Source organism: Heteronotia binoei, chromosome 20 (assembly GCF_032191835.1).
Source record: "Heteronotia binoei isolate CCM8104 ecotype False Entrance Well chromosome 20, APGP_CSIRO_Hbin_v1, whole genome shotgun sequence".
NCBI classification, from domain to species: domain Eukaryota; kingdom Metazoa; phylum Chordata; class Lepidosauria; order Squamata; family Gekkonidae; genus Heteronotia; species Heteronotia binoei.
In genome coordinates this window covers 14,359,991-14,372,835 of record NC_083242.1, presented here as the reverse complement: position 1 = coordinate 14,372,835, position 12,845 = coordinate 14,359,991, and the positions used below count along the sequence as shown (strand labels likewise).

Genomic DNA, 12,845 nt, shown 5'->3' with positions numbered 1-12,845 from the left:
ACCAAGATTCTCTAAAGCAGGAGTCCTCAATCCCTGGGCCATGAACTTGTACCAGGCCGCGGCCTGTCCTTAACCAGAGCCAGTTTGGTGTAGTGGTTAAGTGTGCGGACTCTTATCTGGGAGAACCGGGTTTGATTCCCCACTCCTGCACTTGCACCTGCTGGAATGGCCTTGGGTCAGCCATAGCTCTGGCAGAGGTTGTCCTTGAGAGGGCAGCTGCTGTGAGAGCCCTCTCCAGCCCCACCCACCTCACAGGGTGTCTGTTGTGAGGGGAGAAGACATAGGAGATTGTAAGCCGCTCTGAGTCTCTGATTCAGGGAGAAGGGCGGGATATAAATCTGCAATTCTTCTTCTTCTTCTTAACCAGGCTGCCCACGCAGCCTCGCTACCCCCCCGCCCACGGCACCTCTTCCCCCCCGCCCGCGGCATCTCCTCCCCCCTCTGTTTTTACAATGTTAAGGCTAAGGAAGGGGCCGTGAAGCACCTTCCAGGCTCTGTAAAGGCTGACACCCCCCGGTGGGGAAATTGCGCAAAACCACGGCGGCAGCAGCCACTGAAAAAGCCGTGCTGCCTTGCCTCCTTCCCAAGTGGCTGCTGGCCACTGCTGCCACAGTTTCATGCGGTTTCCCCACCTATCAGGTTATCAGCAGGGGGGGTGGTGCGGGTCGGCCTTTACAGGGCCCAAAAGGCATTTCACGGCCCCTTCCCCAGCCTTAATATTGTAAAAACAGAGAGAGGAGGAGGTGGGGGGGCTTTGCGGCGTCGCAGGGGGGGGCGAGGCCAAATTCGGTGCCCCCACCCTGCTGGCTCTGGGGCTGCAGTGCACCGGCCGGCCCTGGGGCCCAAAAGGTTGGGGAACCACTGCTCTAAAGGAACATCTGTGCAGCAACTGTGTTACTGAGATAGTATGCGTGATCTCACTAAATTACTATTCCAATGTAGTACCAGAAGCAGCCACCTGTTGGTTTTAGATGACTGGTGGGTGGTGGCATTTTCTGTTATTCGGAGCAATAGAAATGCCTACCTGTGAAAAACTTGCCTGGTTTTGATTCTGTAAAAACTGAACAATGATAGGTAAAAACGTGCCATGCTTTGGTCCCTACCCAGATGGATCTCGAATGCAAGCACTCATTTGGTAGCCTGGGATTTCACCACGGGGGGGAAACTCCCACAATAAAGTTAATGACCTGTGCAATGGATGCTCATGAGTACCCATTGTAGATGCCTGCAGTTGGCAAGTATCCGTGTTGCTTGGCAAGTATCCATGCAAAAACAAGATCTATGCCGTGTCTTTTTCCCAGACCAAATGTATTGACACAAAACATTGCGCAAGCCCACCAGAAGTTTTCCTCAGACTGGATGTTACAAGATTTTTAAAAGACAGAAAGTTGGAATGCAGATTTTTCAGGCCACGCATCCACGTGGACCTTCCAGTTTCTTCCCAAGATAGGGTCTTCTCTCAATCTGTTTCTCCTGGTTCAGCTCCTGCCTTTTGCCTTTATAGGTTAGTTACCGGCTGAGGTTCAAGTACAGCCCCCGGAACGCCCCTCGGAGTGAGCAGACGGGCCTGAACCCAAACATCGATCGCGACTGGCACACCAGCTACCTCTTCCCACTGTTCCAGTTGCCGGGGCCCAGGGAACCCAAGTATGATGACGGAGGGACACCAGGTAGGTAGAGTCTTGGGGTCACTAGATGCAGGGCCTGCACCGTAGGAGGTGGTGGCAGCTACAAGCATAGAATCATAGAGTTGGAAGGGACCTCCAAGGTCATCTAGTCCAACCCCCTGCACAATGCAGGAAACTCACAAACACCTCCCCCTAAGTTCACAGGATCTTCAGTGATGTCAGATGGCCATCTAGCCTTTGTTTAAAAACCTCCAAGGAAGGAGAGCCCACCACCTCCCGAGGAAGCCTGTTCCACTGAGGAATCGCTCTGTCAGGAAGTTCTTCCTAATGTTGAGCTGGAAACTGTTCTGATTTAATTTCAACCATTGGTACTGGTCCTACCTTCCGGGGCCACAGAAAACTATTCCACCCTATCCTCTATGTGACAGCCCTTCAAGTACTTGAAGATGGTGATCATATCACCTCTCAGAGGCCTCCTCTCCAGGGCTAAACATGCCCAGCTCCTTCAATCTTTCCTCATAGTACTTGGTCTCCAGACCAAGCTAGACGGCTTCAAGAGTGGATTGGATAAACATATGAGCAGCAGGTCCATCAGTAGCTATTAGCCACAGGATATAGATGGAACTCTTTGTCTGGGGCAGTGATGCTCTGTATTCTTGATGCTTGGTGGTGGTGGGGGGGGGGGGTAAACAGTGGGAGGACTTCTAGTGTCCGACCCCACTAGTGGACCTTCTGATGGCACCTGGTGTTTTTTGTCACTATGTGACAGAGTGTTTAACTGGTTGGGCCCTTGGCCTGATCCATCATGGCTTCTCTTATGTTCTTATATGGGGCAGAGGTCCATCAGTAGCTATTGGCCACAGGGTATAGATGGAACTCTTTGTCTGGGGCAAGTGATGCTCTGTATTCTTGGTGCTTGGGGGAGGGGCAGCAGTGAGAGGGCTTCTAGTGTCCTGGCCCCCACTGGTGGATCTCCTGATGGCACCTGGTGGTTTTGGACCACTGTGTTCACACAGAGTGTTGGACTGGATGGGCCACTGGCCTGATCCAGCATGGTTTCTCTTATGTTCTTAAGATGCATGTATACATGAAGCTGCCATATGCTTAATCAGGCCATTGGTCCATCAGGATCAGTATTGTCTGCTCTGACTGGCAGAGACTCTCCAGAGTCTTAGGCAGAGGACTGTCATATCACTTAATACCTGATCTTTAAAAAAAGCCCCAAACCTTTATTTAAAAAAAATCGAATACAACCAAATAAACAAGTAACACGAATGTTTAGAACAATAAAAGCAGAGTCTGCATTGCAGCGTTACAGGATTAGAAATATGAAAAAAAACTATATCACAGCTATTCAGATTGTTGCTACAACTTTTGCCCTAGATGTCCTATGTCATAATTACAAGCCAGTAAACTTTGTGTATAGTCATTCAATTAACCTCATTCAACAGGTTAGCCATTCAATTAACCTTCAACAAGGTAGTTAAACCAATGCTATATTAGAACCTACGTATAGCAATATCATAGGGCTAAAAATACATTAAAATATCATAGTATCAGTTCACTGGTTTAGGGCTCGGTCTCTGATGGTGCGTATTTTAGTAGAAATTAATTTAGAAAAATCATTTACCTTGTTTGTCTCTGCTCTTGAGGTAAGATCATCTAAACATAGCCGCTTTGCTGTTTTGACTCGAGAGCAGAGCTCAGAAGGGATCCTTATCTGTTTTCTTCCTCCCTGTGTCATTTATGACAAGCAAATAACATCCAGGATTTTTGCAGGATTTGCACGTTAGCTCAAGGTCTGTGCAAGCAGCTCCTGTTTGTCTAGTTGATAAAAGAATGTTAATCAGTCTTGGAGCCAATTAGTGGTCAAATGCACAAGTGAGCCAAAGAAAGCAGATAACAGAGATTCACAGCTGCTCTGCTGCCATCTTCCCTGTCTCTCCTGTACTGATCATGAGGGACCCACTGGTTTAAAAAGGTAAAGGTAGTCCCCTGTGCAAGCACCAGTCGTTTCCGACTCTGGGGTGACGTTGCTTTCACAACATTTTCATGGCAGACTTTTTGCGGGGTGGTTTGCCATTGCCTTCCTCAGTCATCTACACTTTCCCCCCAGCAAGCTGGGTGCTCATTTTACCAATCTCGGAAGGATGGAAGGCTGAGTCAATCTTGAGCTGGCTACCTGAGCCCAGCTTCCGCCGGGATTGAACTCAGGTTGTGAGCAGTGCTTAGGACTGCAGTACTGCATCTTACCACTAGGGACACTCTTTATATAATCCATATTTCCATATGGTTACCTGATCTTTGAAACTGGAAACTCCAGGGATTGATCCTGAGACCTCATGCACTCACAGCAGATGCTCTACCACTGAACTACAGCCCCTTCCCATCAGTCCAGCAATGTCTCCAGTGGCAACCAATCAAATGCCAGACAGGAATGAAGGGAGATAGCCATGGAGAGCGCACACAGCCATTGCGGCTAATTGCTGCCGAAGAGCACCAAACATACGCAAACAGGAATAATTGCAGGGGTGGCCAACAGTAGTTCTCCAGATGTTTTTTTTGCCTACAACTCACATCAGCCCCTGCCATTGGCCATGCTGGCTGGGGCTGATGGGAGCTGTAGGCAAAAAACATCTGGAGAGGTACCGTTGGTCACCCCTGATTGATTAGGAGAAATCATGTTACTGTCCCACTGCTGATCAAACAACACATGATTTTGAGAAATCTATTAACACATCTCATATAGGACTTCATAATGGTAAATAGCAGGGGTGGCCAAAATGTGGCTCTTTCACACATAGAAGAAGAAGAAGAATTGCAGATTTATACCCCACCCTTCTCTCTGAATCGGAGACTCAGAGTGGCTTACAATCTCCTATATCTTCTCCCCTCACAACAGACACCCTGTGAGGTGGGTGGGGCTGAGAGGGCTCTCACAGCAGCTGCCCTTTCAAGGACAACTCCTGCGCTAGCTATGGCTGACCTAAGGCCATTCCAGCAGCTGTAAGTGGAGGAGTGGGGAATCAAGCCTGGTTCTTCAGATAAGAGTCCGCACACTTAACCACTACACCAAACTGGCTCTCACATATCATGTGGCTCTCAAAACCCCCACTGCTCTGTTGGCTGGCTTGGAGATGGCTTTTCTCTCTTTAAATCACTTCTCCAAGCCAAGCCTGGAGAATGCATTTAAAGTTAAAGCTGCTTTCTTTCCACCTCTCCTCTCCCTCCTCCTCCCCCATCTATTTTCCTTCCTTCCTTCCCTCCCTTCCTTCTCTCAAACATCTGACGTTTATTCTGTACATTAAGCAAGTTTGGCCAGCCCTGGTAAATAGCATCTGGTGGGATAATGGGTGTGGTGAGTAGGGAAGGGGGTTAACCCTTTCTTTCCATGCCTATGCCTTTTTCCCGATCTCAGCTTCCTTCTCTGAGCTGTATGGAGAATGGTTCCTTTATGTTAACCCCAAGGAGCAAATAGCACGTCTGGAGGGGCCAGTTGCACTAAGATGGCCAAAATGGTATGGGGCTCTGCACCTGGGGCCCACCCTGAATTCTTCCTAATCCCATCCCTGCTAGCAGAAGCCCCTTTTCACCCTGTTCACCCATGGGAGGATCTGTTCCTGGAACTCCCATCTTGTTTGACCCTAAATGGCATCCGTAGTGGGTGCCGTGAGTAGCGATCCAGGGGGCAAACGGGTCTAGCCTTAATAGGGGGTCCAACAGATGAATCAGTCTCCATCGGCATCTTTTCTCATGGGCAGCTGCTTCTCTTCTAGGACTGGTGAAGCTCTTTGAAGAAAGGGTGCCCCCTTTCTACTGTACCCATGGATGCATGTGCCGATCTCTCTTGTTGGAGGCACTGGTGCTGTCACGTTCTCAGGGTGCAGGCAGGCAGGAGTCCAGTGCCAGTCCAAGGTCAGAGTCCAGGAAGTCAAGCAGGAGCCAAGTCACCAATGCAGAATCACAAACTGGAATCAGAAGTCAATGTCCAAAAGCCAAAAGGTCAGGGCGCCAAAGAAATCAAGCACCCTGGCAAGCAGGTCAGGATCAGGAATCAGGAAGGAGCATGGATGCAAGCCAGAGAATAGACTTGTTGTTTCCACAAGGTTACCAGGTCCTGGGTGGGAGCTGTATGGGGGCCTCAATCAGCCTTTTGCCTGGGTGGCAGTGACTCTGCTAGAACTCAGGGCTGAGAGATCTGAAGCATCGGCTTGCCTCATATCTTCGCTCTGAAAGTTCTTTCTGGAGCCTGCTTCGAACTCTTGAGATGAGATGCCGGGAGCTTTGAAGAGATTGATGTCAACAGCTGACACTGGTGCCTGGAGAGTGATTGATGAACCAGCTGCTGTTTGTTCAGCTGAGGAACTGGCTGGCAACTCTTCCAGGTCTGTTAACCCTTCCAGCTCCTCCTCGTCAGGGATCATGACAGGTGCAAATTGAGCGTTCATTGGCCTGGATCAGAAAATCTCCTTTCTGTCCGCCTGCTGATTTTTTATTGTTATTATTTTTTAATTGGGGAGTTTGTATGTGTAAGTGTATATGTGCACCTAGAAGTCATGTCAGCCTCTGGTTATTGACCCATACTGGGGGCCTGGAGGATATTCAGAGAGATGGCTGAATTTTAATTTAATTTTTTTATTTATACCCCACCCTATCCCACAAGCAGGCTCAGAATACAGCCTGCCCCTGCCTCCCGGCTCTGGTATTCCAAGGGGGTCTCCGGTCCAAGTACTTGCCAGAGTCAGCCCTGCTTAGGTCCCAAGATCTGATGAGATCGGGCTTGCCTGGGCTATTCAGGCCAGGGCTTTCTGCCTGCTGATTTTTGTGTATTCGGGCGACATGCCATAGTTGTAGGGCCTGCCTTTCTGAAACCGTTTGTATTGTCTCAGCCCTTACACTAGAGACACTGGCAGCAGAATGCATTTAATTAGCAGTCGAACCAGTAGCTGGAGTTGCAGAACTGAAGCTCCTGCCAGAGTCCAGATTCAGGATGTTTTTTTCCCCCGATCGTCCTCTCTTAATTGAAGCATGCAGGGAGGGAGGGCAGAATTCTTCTGCCTGGTAAGTGCATGTGTCCAGTGATGACATGTTCTGTTTCTCTCTGCGGGTTGCCTAGAGCTGGCTGCAAAGTGTTAAATGGAAAGCTATCGGGTGTCAAAAAGAAAAGAACTGAAAATATGGCCTTGCATGTTGTTAGAATTGGGTTAGCTTCTCCCAAGGTTTGGCTGTCGCAAGGAACGCTGCTGGGCTTCTAGATTTCAGGCTCACCGCCGGCTGCAACATTAAATGTGCCACGAAAGACTGACCTTAATTTTCAGGTTGGCAGGAGGAGCGGAGGCTTGTAATTCTGAAGCGACAAAATCCTTCAGTGCCGTAGCCGGAAAACACCATGATCGGGACGCGTTAAGCAGACTTTGACCCTGTGGATGCATTTGCTTCATTTGCACGCCTTGGTTGGTCGGTAGATGTTTTGGTTGTTTGATTTGGTTACGGTTTATTTGTCCGCATCTGGATAACAAGGTGCGATAATTTTGTAGGGAAGCGTGAAGCAGGGATTGGGAGGAACTGAGGTGCAGCGGGACTTGCAGAAACCCTGCCAGACAACTCCTGACACACACAGACACACACCACATTGCTTCTCTCCGCATCTTCTTTAGCAGAAACTAGCAGGATGTTTTTCTGACTTGTCTCTGTCTGTAACTATGATGCCTTCAGCAGATCTCTAGAGAAGGAGAGGTATACAGTTCCCCGAGTGAATAAATAATTTCTTGTCCTGGAGGGAAGGTGGATATTCTCAAGATGTAGCAGGAACGGAAATCGTCTACAGAAGATGAAGTAGTGAAATCTCAAATGATTAAGTGGGCAATTAATGTAAATAAAGAAATACAGATGGAAACTTGGGAATATCTTTGGAAGAATTCTATAAAGCTTTCAACATGTAATAGTATTAAAGAGAATTGTTTTAAAATGATGTATAGATGGTATATAACTCCTAAAAAGTCGGCAAAGATGAACAATAAGATGCCAGATAGATGTTGGAAATGTAAAAAACATGAAGGTTCTTTTTACCATATGTGGTGGACTGGTGAAAGAGCAAAAAAGTACTGGCAGATGATTCTACAAGAAATATCTAGGATCTTGGGATATGAAATCAAGAAAGTTGCAGAGACTTCTCTGTTGGGATTATATATGGAAAAATTTCCAAAAGAAGATAGAACTATAATTTGGTACTTGCTCTCAGCTGCTAGGACATTGTATGCGCAGTTGTGGAAGCAAGAAAGAATACCAGAGAAATGGGATTGGATTATAAAAGTTATAGAATGGAGTGAAATGGACAAATTGACAAGAATTTTAAGAGACTATGATCTAGAAACTTTTAAGTTGGAGTTTAGAAGTTATATAGAAAAAAGTTATATAGTTTAGAAGTTATATAGAAAAAGAGTGTAAAATAAAAGGACATTGGACAATTTTTGATAATGATTAAGTCTTAAAAGAAAGAAAAATATAAATTTTTGTTTTATTAGTTAAGGGTACCTTTAAATATTAGTATCTTAAGTATATAACACCAGCGGGGGTCAAGTAATGGGGGGAGGAGGAGTTAGAAAAGTAATATATGGGATAGATAAAAAGAAGTAATTAATAATGCAAGAATTGATTGTTACCATAAGTTACTGGAATAAAATTGTTTTAAATACGAAGATGTAGCAGGAGCGGAGAGATTCTGAGGGGGAAATCTCAAAATAACAGGCTCAATGAACAAAGGGAGCTCTGGCTCTCCAATGCTTTATACCAGGCGTTTGAGAGCCGCAAGATGTGAACATCAGATGTTTGAGAGCCACAAAACAGGAAGGAAGGAAGGAAGGAAGGAAGGAAGGAAGGAAGGAAGGAAGGAAGGAAGGAAGGAAGGAAGGAAGGAAGGAAGGAAGGAAGGAAGGAAGGAAGACAGGCAAATTGATGGGAAGGGAAAGCTGGAAGGAAAGCCACTTTAACTTTAAATGCATTCTCCAAGCTGGCAAGTAGGCATGGAAAACCTCAGCTTGAGACCCTGGAGAGCCACTGCCAGTCTGAGTAGACAATACTGACTTTGATGGACCAAGGGTCTGATTCAGTATAAGGCAGCTTCATATGTTCATATGGCAGCTGACTCAGAGAAGTGATTTAAAGAGACAAATGCCTTCGCCAAGCCAGCCAACAGGATGGTGGGGGCTTCAAGAGCCACACGATGTGTGAAAGAGCCACATGGGGTTCCCAAGCCACAATTTGGCCACTCCTGGCTTAGTCCCTGAAGATCGTTCTGGTCTCTGAAGTGCTAGCGAACTCAAATCTAGTTCTTCTGCAGACCAACATGGCTACCTTCAACCCAAAAAACTCAAAAGGTTTTCGTGAAAACACCTCAATAGGAAGGGGTGTTAAGCACCCTTCTCCCAAAATGGGGGAGAAACTTTTGAATCAGATGACAAAACCCCAGAGGGCATTGTAGTTTCTTCAAGATTAGTGAGAGGAGGTATTATACTGACTTACAGTACAATCCTAGGCAGTAGAACAAAGCAGTATCAATTATCAGCATTTTGAACTGTAGGCAGACCAATGTGATTGAATGTGCACCAAACAGCTATTAAAGCACATTAAGTAATCTTTAGCCCACTTTTTACTTTGGGGAGGGACGGTGGCTCAGTGGTAGAGCATCTTCTTGGGAAGCAGAAAGTCCCAGGTTCAATCCCTGGCATCTCCAAAAAAGGGTCCAGGCAAATAGGTGTGAAAAACCTCAGCTTGAGACCCTGGAGAGCCGCTGCCGGTCTGAGAAGACAATACTGACTTTGATGGACCAAAGGTCTGATTTAGTATAAGGCAGCTTCATATGTTCATATGTTCAGTAGACAAGGGTACCTTTAAGACCAACTAAGTTTTATTCAGAATCATGGTCTTAAAGGTCTTAGTTGGTCTTAAAGGTGCACTTGTCTACTGCTTTGTTCTTCTGCTTCAAACCAACACGGCTGCCTACTGGGATCAATCCTAGGCAGTGTTACTCCTAAGACCATAGATTTTAGTGGAGTTAGAAGGGTATAACTCTGTTTAGGATTGCATTGTTAATTAGGCAATTTGTAAAGTGCTAAATTGGGATGAATGAAATGTTTTCTACAATGGGAAGACTCGCTGCCTTGGCAAATTCTGGGAGATTTTGAAGGTGGTGCCCAGGGTGAGTGGGGAGGATGTGATCGTAGAGTCATAGAATCCCAGAGTTGGAAAGGGCCATACAGGCCAACTGTCTGCTCAGTGCAGGATCAGCTAGAGCATCCCTGACAAGTGTTTGTCCAGCCGCTGCTTAATGTGATGCCACATCTAGGTTGATGCTTTAGGAATTTTCTCTAATCTCTGTAGAAAAGACCATAGAGACATGGGGAAAGCCCTAGAGCGTCACTATGGAGGCCATTTTCTGTGAACAAATTTTATTATTTTCCTCTGTTTCTCAAGGTTTACCCACCATGGGCAAGCAAATGACAAGCTTAAAAAATAAAATGGGGAAAGGTTATGAAAAGTTTCTCATTTTATGAGGAGATATAACTTGGATCCTCTTTTGCAAGATTCCGTTCGACCTTTGAGGCGCTTACTGAGAATCTTAAAGCATTACGAAGTCAGCTGGTACCTTGTTAATTACAAATTGGTTTAAGGAAATCATTTTGTGTAGCAGAGATGGATCACTCCTTTTGGGGGATGGAATTGGCTTGTCACGTTGCAGAAAAAGGTTTTGTTCCTCATAGATTGGAGCAGACATTGTCCTTAATCAGAAGTAGTTGAGTTTTTAAATTTTTTATTTTATATGGTAAGAAGCTTTTATTTAAGAAGTCTAAAATTTTAAATGCAGGAAATAATGCAGGAAGGCAAAACCTTAAAATAAGCAGGATCACACATGTGATAAATTGTTGGAATGTTTATTTTAATACCTACTGGAATGGTTTATAGATTAATTGCTCTGATTAACGGCTGCAGACCCAACATGACTGTGTTCTCTTTGCGAGTCCATGAAAGATGTTCTACTCACTGGGATGGACTTCTTCATCAAAAAAGAAAGTACTTCTTCAACCAAAGGGTGATGAACACATGGAATTCACTGCCACAGGAGGTGGTGGCAGCTAAAAGCATAGACGGCTTCAAGAGGGGATTGGATAAACATATGGTGCAGAGGTCCATCAGTGGCTATTAGCCACAGTGTATTGATGGAACTCTCTGTCTGGGGCAGTGATGCTCTGTATTCTTGATGCTTGGGAGGAGGGGACAGTGGGAGAACCTCTAGTGTCTTGGCCCCACTGATGGACCTCTTGATGGCACCTCGGTTTTTTTGTTTGTTCTTTAAGAACATAAGAACAAAAGGGAAACCATGTTGGATTAGGCCAATGGCCCATCCAGTCCAACACTGTGTCACACAGTGGCCCAAAACCCCCCAAGTGCCATCAGGAGGTCCACCAGTGGGACCAGGACACTAGAAGCCCTCCCACTGTTGCCCCTCTCAAGCACCAAGAATACAGAGCATCACTGCCCCAGACAGAGAGTTCCAACGATAAGCTGTGGCTAATAGCCACTGTTGGACCTCTGCTCCATATGCTTATCCAATCCCCTCTTGAAGCTGGCTATGCCACTGTGTGACACAGAGTATTTGACAGAATGGGCCATTGGCCTGATCCAACATGGCTTCTCTTAAGTTCTTATGGACAGACTCTCCCCTCTTTTATGAAAGATTTTCTTTTCCCCCCTCTTCATAGTACTTGAACGTAGGAGTGCCCAGTGAAGTTGTCGTGGAATTAGGTATAGGACAGACAAAAGGAAATATTTCTTTATTGAACAGGTAATTACGTTGTGGAGTCTGTCACCTGTGGAAGCAGCAATAACCTTGGGCATAGATGACTTTAAAAGGATGCTAAATGGATTGATGAAGGAGAGGTTCATCAATGGCTACTAACCATGGGAACTAAAGAGGCAGTCGGCCTCTGAAATACAATGCTAGGAAGCAACGTCAGAGCAGGGCCTTGACCTCTTGGCGTCTTTTGGGAGAGCCAGTGTGGTGTAGCAGTTAAGAGCAGCGGATTCTCATCTGGAGAGCTGGGTTTGATTCTACACGCAGCCAACTGGGTGACCTTGAGTCAGTCTCAGTTCTATCAGCGCTGTCTCAGCCCCACCAATCTCACAGGGTGTCTGTTGTGGGGAGAGGAAAGGAAGGAGATTGTAAGGTGCTCTGAGACCCCCTTGGGTAATGAAGGGCAGAAGAAGAAGTCTGCCCTCGTGGAGCTGGAACCATTGAAACTGTTGAACATGTTCTCCTCTCGTGCCAGTTTTACCAGGAGATACAGGCAGGGTTAATTAGTCCCTTAATAAGTAGATTGCTGGGCCATTCCAGTCTTTCTGATTCTGAGGTCTCTAGAAAGTTTCTTTGGGGTGTGAACCCACAGATTACGGGTCCATGCGCAAAGTTTTCTTCAATTGCACGTAAAGTTCACAAAGATATATTATGTTCTGAAGCTAAATTTTAATTGTTATTTAATTGTTGTTTTTATTCCTCTATTTTTAAAGTGATATTCGAGTTATTTTGTAAGTATTTTAGCTTTTAGCTTTTTGTTAACTTGTTCTGATTTGTACTGGTCACTGACTGTATTAAAATCGATGGACGAACGAATGGGCAGGATATAATTATTCTCATCTTCTCCTTCTCCCCCCTTTCTTCCTTCTCCTCCACCACATTGGCAAGTGTGTAAACAGGATGCTGGACTAGATGGACCACTGATCTAATTCATCAGGGTGCTTCTGATGTTCGTTCTTATGACCCCTCTCTAAGCATTATTCCTTCTGTCTTCCCCTTCTTCCTTTTCTCAGGCTACTACCGGGAAGGCTTCCTCGCTGTGCAGCATGCTGTGGACAAGGCCATCATCCGTTACCACGCCAACAATTCCGTGGCTGACCTTCTCGAGAGGATCACCGTGGTTGTCCGGCGCTTCCCGTACCCGCCCTACGTCAACGACCTCTTCCTCTTGGCCATCCAGAACCAGCTGCCCTTGCTGCTCATGCTGAGCTTCACCTATACCTCGCTCAACATTGTGCGTGCCGTGGTGCATGAGAAGGAGAAGAAGCTGAAGGTAACGGGAGATGCGCTCCAGGCGGGCTTGCCCTAGAAACAAGGGCTGTTGTGCATATTCCATACAGCAGGCATTGTACCAAACAAGCAATGAA

The 12,845-nt window shown here is 46.3% G+C and overlaps 1 protein-coding gene across 1 annotated transcript in view; it reads left to right on the top strand.

Annotated features, from left to right (window-relative positions):
• The window catches only part of ABCA3 (ATP binding cassette subfamily A member 3), a 161,453-nt gene that overhangs the window by 85,451 nt on the left and 63,157 nt on the right, over positions 1–12,845 (top strand). The window contains 2 exon segments of the mRNA XM_060261029.1: positions 1,505–1,670; positions 12,492–12,751. Coding sequence (XP_060117012.1) covers positions 1,505–1,670; positions 12,492–12,751 — 426 coding nt within the window.